The sequence below is a fragment of the Cyprinodon tularosa genome, unplaced genomic scaffold, assembly GCF_016077235.1.
Source record: "Cyprinodon tularosa strain WSP-4 unplaced genomic scaffold, ASM1607723v1 ctg10, whole genome shotgun sequence".
NCBI classification, from domain to species: domain Eukaryota; kingdom Metazoa; phylum Chordata; class Actinopteri; order Cyprinodontiformes; family Cyprinodontidae; genus Cyprinodon; species Cyprinodon tularosa.
Window position 1 is genome coordinate 826,829 of NW_024037782.1, and position 9,086 is coordinate 835,914.

The 9,086-nt window shown below is 34.8% G+C and overlaps 1 protein-coding gene across 1 annotated transcript in view; it reads left to right on the forward strand.

The window, feature by feature from the left end:
* The window catches only part of LOC119788579 (protein phosphatase 1 regulatory subunit 1A-like), a 28,439-nt gene extending 24,405 nt beyond the window's left edge, over positions 1–4,034 (forward strand). Inside the window, exons 6-7 of the mRNA XM_038293122.1 lie at positions 1,133–1,261; positions 2,674–4,034. Coding sequence (XP_038149050.1) covers positions 1,133–1,261; positions 2,674–2,753 — 209 coding nt within the window. The 3' untranslated portion in view covers positions 2,754–4,034. The remainder of the gene's footprint in view (positions 1–1,132; positions 1,262–2,673) is intronic.
* Positions 4,035–9,086: the final 5,052 nt, after the last annotated feature.

Consider the following 9,086-nt stretch of genomic DNA (forward strand, 5'->3'; position numbering starts at 1 on the left):
CTTCTTAACATGAAGTTAATGGTCAAACAAGCAACATTTTCAACAAGACATGAGCAGAACAGGACATGTAGCATGGGAAGAAAAACTGGGAGAGTAAATTTATAGTGTCACAGGAATGTAAGGATCTACAGTGAACAAAGAGAATCAGTGAGATTATATACTCAGCCAGGGTTGGAAAGTGACAAATAAAACATGGGATAAAATTTTAAAAGACATATGGGGCAACTGCATCAGACCAAAGATAGAACAGCTTAGGGAGGGAGGGAATCTAATAAATGCAGAGAAAGCTAAAGTAAGAAACACACCTTTAAGAGGAAATTACAACTCTTAACTGAATGTAAATCAGAATGCACCCAGAACAAAACACACCAAATTTAAACTTGCCACAAAGGCATCAACTAATATGATCTCATTTAGCCATTAAAATGTACTTGTAATTCAAATATTGAAATGAAAAAGACTATATGCCAACATGCTATCCGCAAAGTTACTTATCAACACTGATTTCTTCTCTTTAAACTCTGTGTGATAACAAATACACTCCTTACACAGTAAAACTAAAAGGTTTGCAGATAATAGGCAAAACTTTTTTTTACTTTTAATGAAGAAATAAACTAGCTGTAGCAAACAATAAACTGTAACGGTAGAGCATACACCTCAGCAGTTGCCCTTGACTAATGAGTTCAGAGTGCATTGGGTTTATTTTTTTTAAACAGCAATACTGTTCCACGGTGTGATGGTTTAAATTTCAATTCACTACAAAGTGTGGTGTGCAGCATAAAATGCTGCTGTACAAGAGTAAAAAATTATCATGTTCTTTTGAAAGGTTCTCTATGGAGGTTCAAATTAAGTTCATCATACTAGATGAAAGACAGAAAAAGGAAGCTGGGGAAAGCAAATCAATGTCCATTAACACCAGTCCTGTAGAGTATAGATCCTCTCAAAGATAAGAGGTTTGATTTTGTTCTGAGGGGTAAATAACCCTCAACTGTAAATGTCATTTGGCATTTATTAATAAAAGCTGAAGCAGCTTTATTTACCAACACTTGTTCCATCTTTAGTACGTTGAGTTTTTATCAGGGAGTGTGCGTTCTCTCTGGTCAACTTTTATTTGTCTCTCTACTCCCTGCAGAGTTCTCCAGGGAGAGTCTATTAGATGCTGGCGGTGAACTTGAGTGCCCCCTCTCTAAGGAGAAAAACGATTGTTCCAGTGCAGCCAGCATAGCTGATCCCTTGTCCCAAAAAAAAACTGCACGAAAAGGTAGACAAGGATAAGTTACACACAAATATTTCCCACCCTTATCTACTTTTTCTTTTCCATTTAAAGCAATTTTCTTTTTCGTTTAACTAAGTACACAGGGTTTGTTTATGCCTAGTAGGTAAACAAGATTTGGTTGGTTTCATATAACCATAGCTAGTCATTAAACAAATGCAAGTGGCTTTGATGGCACTTCATGGCTTGCATATCCTGGTATCCAGATGCTGTAGGCATGTAGCTGGGTCTTGAGAGCTTGAAGATGCTAATGTCTAAACTGTTCTGTTCTACAGCAGAATATTTTTTAAATTACCTCTTCTTGGCTCTGCAAAAAACTGTAGATTTAAACCTTGAAATAATAAACCACATAAAATATTGAATGCTGCTTTACAGAGCTGGCGCAAAGTAGGGTTTTTTGCATTTGGATAGACACAGTCCTTAAACAGTCTGTATGAGTGAATAATTATTATTAAATATTCGGTGGCTTGGGAAAACCATCATGAGAACTGTTGTCAGAAAAAAGATTTATAGCTTTTGTATGATATCTGATAAGGTTGCAAATCAGCATAAATCAAGCAACTCTGCTATCATTTAGATCCACTAACAAATGTTCATCAAGTTAGCCAGTTAATTATGCTTTAATCAAACTAACGAGAAAGCAAGTAAATATCAAATTATTTATTTCTGCTGGTGAATTATTTTTTTTATCTTTTATGCTTTTGTTTTTGCTTAGCTTGTTTATTAAAATGTTTACAATAACTTTGAAGGTATGATACTGCCTGTGTGCACAGGGGATAAACAAGGTAGTAATGTGGCCAAGCCAGCCTGCAACTAACAAAATATTAGCTTTGTCTTGGCTTGAATACTGGGTCCTCTGTTCTAAGCCATGACGTTTACCTTCCTGTTATTGAACACCAGCATACTGTATTGTGAGTGATATTAGAGACTTATCTCTTTTGGAATCAATACTCTTTTGTACTTTTTCACAATGGATCTTGGTCTTTTTCTCATTATTTTCTTAATTCAGCTGGCCGCTGCTAACTGGCTTAGCCACATTATATCCTTGTTTCCCCTGCAAACATGTGCAGTATTGTACTGCATTAAGCAAAAGGAAAGCTTAAAAAAACAAGTAATATGCCAGCAGCATGCAAAAAACCTTTTAGAAGAACTTTGTAACCAACTACAGAACTAAAGCTGAATGCATTTTAAAAACTTATATAACATGACTATGCACCTTTGACATGTTTATATGAACAAAAAGATGCAAACATTTGTTCTCTAAAAGACATTAAAGTGTGTGACATGTGTTTTATCGTATTGAGTATGTTTGCATTTTTCATGAAATGTTCTGAAAACCAATAAAACTCAGAGCACACTCTGTATCTACTCTAACTATTTATGCATGTCTGTATTTTCAGACACAGAAGCAGGAGCTTCCAGTGAAAATCAGCCATCAGAGAAGAATACGAAGAAAGGCAGCCTGGAGACAAAGAAATAAAGACGTCTGTGCAGCCAAGTGTTGTCTAGTCTGCTCAGTCAGCCCAACAGAGTGACAAAGGATTTTTAGTGCAGTTCCGGAAGCATCAGAATATTTCTATCCCTCTACAGCTGGGCCTTAGTTACCACCTTGAGAACAAGACAAAATATTTCTACATTTATTTCGGAAAAATAAATAGTTTAGAAAACAATAATTAAACATAATTTGTTATAATGTTTAATTCATCAAACTAACTATCTGTGAGTATAAATCTGTGATTTATGCTTCAGTAACAAAATCATAGTGATGCTTAATACCTTATATTCCCTGTATTGATTGGGAAAAAACAGACATGGCCTCTTATATATTTTTACACATGTTTTATTCATTTCAAATCAGTAAAATGGATCATTACATCATAAACAACTAAAACTAATGAAATGGTTTCAGTTTAAACCCTGATTACAAACATAATCCCAAACTGTACAATTAGTATGTCTCATTTGTGAAGAGTAAAAATAGTTTTGAATGCGTATAATGATTACATTTGCCACATTTCATAATAATAACCCTTAAATTTTTCAGTTTGATAACTGTCTAAATACTCTAAGCTATGATATTTGTTTTGTCATCAATAACCTTAAAATTATACAAAAATTAAATAACTTATTTTCAAATAAGTGTATCACAATTTTTTGTTAAACTTTCACCAACATAACAAGTGTCTTAACATACTGTACATTTCCTTTTCCAAAAGTGTTTCAAGTAAGTTATTTAATACATACCACTTCAGTGATTGTCTAGCACTGAAAGTAAATGCTTCTGAAAATAAATTACAAAAAAATTACCAAAATACCTGAATGGTTTTGGTCACCAGAGTGCACTAGCCACTATTTCAAACCTGGTGTATCACACTTTATGTGCAGGAATTACTTTTACAATCTCATTTTATTTAAACTTAATTTGAAGATTTTTTAATGTGCAATAAATGATTATCATATAGCACAATATACCTAACAAGTATGAGGTTTTTATTTAATGGTATGATTGGTTTTACCTTTAAGTGCTATGGAAAATATTGACTTCTTTTGCAAACATATACCTAATGACAGACAGGAAAACATTTTCATTTTGTATTGATTTTGTATCGCATTATTTTTCTTCACTCTTGTAAACCATTTTATGGACACAATCACTTAATTTATTATTAATGTTTAATCATACTGCTTATTTTTATTTTTTTTTACCCAGAACCTCTCATCTAATTGCTAGATTATTTTCTGATTATTTGCCAGAAATTGTAAAAACGTTATGTTCCACTATTAGACTAATATTACTTTATATCAATTAAGCTGATATATTAAAATGCTACTCCAAACGATCACTATTTAGCTTATTTTGCATTTTGTTAAAAGTTTCACTGTGCTTCGGGTAGTTATCCCTTACACAGTGAGCTGTTTTTGCTTTCTCTCCTTCTCCATCTCTATGATAATGATCCCAGTATGAGACTGAGATCATGAGCTGGGATTTAATCTATACCTCTCCAAAATTACAGTGTCTGTAGGAGTAAAAATAATGAGTGTAATGGCTCTTATTACAGCCTCACAGAGAGATGGTCAGCAGTTTGACTCTTGGCTCTGCAGACTCTTCCTCTAAAGCAAAATGGAAACTACTTTAATGTTTAGTTTCAAATTAAACACCTAAGTTGTAAATGTATTTTTATGTCCATGTTATTTCATCGATAGAGTGAAATATTTGCTGACAGGCAACTGTGAAATTTTGGTTAGACTCCTCAATTTACCAAGTCCCCAAAATATTTTCATTTTTGAGCTGGGTGACAATTTCATAATTGTATGGCTTCACTGTATAGAGATAGTTATATGTTGTTACACCCTATTGAGAGCATTTAGACCACGAGGCTGTAAATGTGCGGCTGACAAGCAGAGTTCATTACTTTGGGATTTATCTACGAATGAGTTTACAGTTTTGGATTAGCAAGGAAAAAATTCTCCACTAAGCAAATTGAGCTGTCATTTTTAACACATCCATATATATTGGGAGTTTTATAACAAATATCTTTCTGCATGGCTCTGAATGTAAAGTGTTGACGTTTTTAGGTATGAATTTGGGATATTTCCTTGGCTTTATTTTGTACTACAACCTGACCCTTAAAATTTGGACACACATCAAAATGTATGTATTTTCTGTAATATATTCTAGTTTTCTATGTGCAAAAGAAACCATGATTTGTTCACCATTTTTTTAAGTATTCTCATTACACTCTGAAGAGTTTATTTCACTGCAATCACTGCAATTATGTGATAATTCTTCCATAACCACATTATTTTTACCATGATTGAAAGAAACTAAAGAACAGAAATGAAACAGAACCACTTAACTGAACAATCGCAATAATGGTATCTATCCACAACAAACACTGAAAGATAGTAAAACATTCTTGTAAAGGCTTTTATTTTTCGGTATCAGCAATTATAAACCCTCTAATATTTGTTATGTTTTGAAATGGTCACAGTATACTTAAAATTTGTTATATTTGGAAGTTGTTTTTTCTTGTTGACTTGAATGAATAGATGATTGTGTGCGTTTAATTTGTTTTATACAATAAAACGTTTAAGTTGATGAAGGGTAATGTTTCTTTCACTCTAATCCAGGAAACTCACCCTAAATCACTTTCTAAATGTTTGAAGAGTAAGCCCGACAGCCTGTTTGTCAGCATAAAGTCAAGATAAATGTCCAGGCAGAGTGAGTTGAGATCTGCTCTTTTATTCAAATGTGAAACACCCGAGTGTTTAAGCTTAGCATTGCACCAGATGCAATGTTTTTAGTTGGGGTAAATTTTGACTTGACCCTAAAAATAGGCCGTTTGGTTTAAATAATTGATTTACACTCAGACCTAAGTGCACAAAATCACATATATCTTTCATGAAGAAGGCAGGATTTGTAACACTGCAGCATTTTATGCTATAAGTGATACCCCTGCGGACAAATATAAATGCTTCATCTAATAATAATATCCCACATCATATAGACGTATGTTGTGTATCTAGATAAAGTAGGTCATAATGTGTTATCTTTGTATTAGAAAATAAGAATAATGTTTAAAATTGACAAGACTTAATGCTGATGAAGATTCTCAGTCATCCAGGTCATAGTCATTCCGTAGAAATTCAAAAAATATCCACTTTACTTGGTTTCCAAGATTTGAAGACGTTTCGCCACCTCTCCAGGAAGCTTTCTCAATTCAAATGTCTGGATCCGCAGTGAGTTTGAGTCTTACATAGACAAAGCCTTGTATCGCTTGGAAACATGCAAATGGTAACCGATGAATGGGTCGACCCATTCATCGGTTACCATTTGCATGTTTGTATACAGAGCTTTGCACTTTGAAGCATAATGGCGCTCTAAATGCCTACCTAATCGGAAAAAAACTCTATTGCTGTATAAAATGACCCTTAATAGAACAAGGGAAATATTTTTTCCACAGATGAAAGTTGAGAAATGCATTTGCTACTTTGAGGCTTGACTCATGTAATTCTTTACTATTTGGAAGTCCACAAACTGTAGTTAAAAGCGTTTGGCTGATCCAAAATGGTGCAGCCAGAGTTCTGTTTAAAATTGAAAAGGGAGATTATATTTCTCCTACCTAAACTTTCCTTAATTGTCTCCCTGTTAGATTAATAATAGAATTAAAAATCCTCCTTCTCTCATACATAGCACCATATAAGCAAGCGCCAGTTTATATCAGAGCACTAACTGTTTCATATGCTCTCAGCATAGCGCTTTGCTTTCAATCTGCAGGTTTACTAGTGCTTCGTACAGTACAATATGTAAAACTAGAATGGAAGGCAGGTTCTTTTTGTCATCAAGGTCCTCTCCTGTGGAACCAACCACCAGTTTGTATTATCCAAGCAGACACCCAGTCAACTTTTAGGACAAGGCTTAAAACTTTCTTTTGAAAAGGCTTATAATTGAAAAAAGACTTTTGTTTGCTTAGTCACTAGGTGAGCTGAGAAGTAGGAGGAGGTAGAGGGAAGACCTGATCTGGCAGGGAAGAATTCTATTCAGACAGAGGGTTTATCCTTTGCTCTACCTTTGTTATAACTCAGTGAAAATAATGAGATTATTATGAGCATTTTCTACATTTATGCTGCTATAGCTTTAGGCTGCTGGAGGACATAGAGACCGTTATGCTTCATTGTATCTCTTTTCTTCGCTTTTGTAGAATTTTTTTTGTTCAACCCAAAACTTTATGTTCTCTCTACTTTTATAGCAACTTTGTCTTATTTGTTCCTGTATGGCTTTGACTCCATCCTGTAGAGAAATATTAGCTGTGTGCTGCCATCCACACCTATCGATATTGTACATTTTCAACATGGCCATCTATAATCTTGTTTTGGCTTAGGTATGTTTGTTTTGTTTTGGCTTAGGTATAGTGAAGGATTTTTTGAAAAGATCCGCCCTCTCCAGTAAAAAAAAAAAAAAAATATGTATAAAAAATTTTAATTATAATAAAGCAATTTATATGCATGATACAAGCGGAACACTATGGCAATAGCTCTACTGCTCCACTTGTGAAAGTAAAATCTGTTGGGCTCTTGTTGGCACCAAGACAATTCTTATTGCCACATTGCCAAACAGGACACTGTTAAAAAAAAAGAAAAAACGCACATGCTTAACCCTGTTCCCGCTCCTGTGAGGGAACAAAAGGGACAAGTGCGCTTGTATTGTTGTCTATTTAAACCTAAACACTCTTCATAGATGGCTGCAATTAGAGGTTTCTTCCTGTTAAAAGAGATTCAGTATTCAATTGTTGTAGTATGCTTGTTTGTAGGAGGGACTATTACAAAGTTGGGAACTCAACTAATCAGCTGGGTTGTCTTACTGTAGATGGAAAATGTCTATTTTTTTTTACAATAATCAGCTGAACTCAACTATATTTTCTCATAAGATGTAAAATAGAATACAAAGTTAGATTAAAAATAATTCATACTATAGACATACTTTAGTGTTTTAGCGTTCCCTTTCTAAATGTGCCAAATTGGTTCATTTTATAAATGATTTAGCCAGAGTACCAAAATTAATCAAAGAGCATCAAGTTCATGCTGCAACCCTGTCAATTTTCAGTAAGTGTATATAATATAGAAACAATACAAACCACAGGACTAGTGTCAAAATCTAGGACATTGGACTCGTGTCTTTTTTTGTTTTCACTTTCTTTTTGCTTTTCTGTATTCTCCTCCAGATGGCATCAGTGAGAGCATTGTGGCTGGGTGGAGCAGCAGGTGTTTCACATCTAACATAATCAGGAGTGGTGTTTAAAAGAAGCCTGCTGCCTGTCCATTTTTGCATGTGTGCTAAATTCTTGCCCTCCAATGTGAGCCTTGTTTCGTTAATGAGAGAGTTACTCATTGGTACTTTTGTTCCCAGCTTTTTTTCCCTAAGAGTTCTGGATTCTGTTCCAGCTCCTCCTGATTCATGTTTCTCCTAGAAACATTTAGAAGCTGTTGGATTTGAAATCCCTTCCTGGAATCTTTGTGTTCTCCACTTTTTTGCCACCGTGGTGGTTGTTTCCGGCTCCTACCCACCCTCCAACATGGACCTTCAGTTAATAATTTTAAGACACCCAAGCTCAGTCCTATGAGCTTATAACTTTCACTCCACTACATTTCAAAATCAAATGTACTTTCTTCTCCACTACATTTTGTGGAAGCTGTTAGTTACTTGGTTCTTTTGGCTTAGCTTAGCTTTGTAATCTGCTGTTGCTGTTTTTCTTTCTTGAAATGCAATTTCAACATGTAAGATAGCAGCCCTTAAAACTGAATTTAGACACCACTCTTTAAGAGATTTAATGAAATTTCAAAATTGTAAGGAACTCAGGGCAGTTATATGTAGTTTATACATTTTACTAAGGCCTTAATTGTAGCTATGTGGCCAAGTTCAGCAGAATGAGTTCTTAAAGCTGAGTTGTAGTTTCTTTTTGGTAATAGATTCAACCTTAAACCTCTATTCCATAGTGAAAGTGTGAGGAGAATCCATCCATCCATCCATCCATTTTCTTACACGCTTAATCCCAAGTGAGGTTGTGAGGGGTGCTGGTGCCTATCTCCAGCTGTCTAAGGGGCGAGAGTACATCCTGGCGGGGAACATCCTGGACAGGTCGCCAGTCCATCGCAGGGCAACATAGAGACAAACAGGACAAACAGCCATTCATGCACACACTCACACCTAAGGAGAATTTAGAGAAGCCAATTAACCTAACAGTCATGTTTTTGGACTGTGGAAGGAAGCCGGTGTGTCAGGAGAATCAAGACACTTATATTTTCTTTTTGGTTT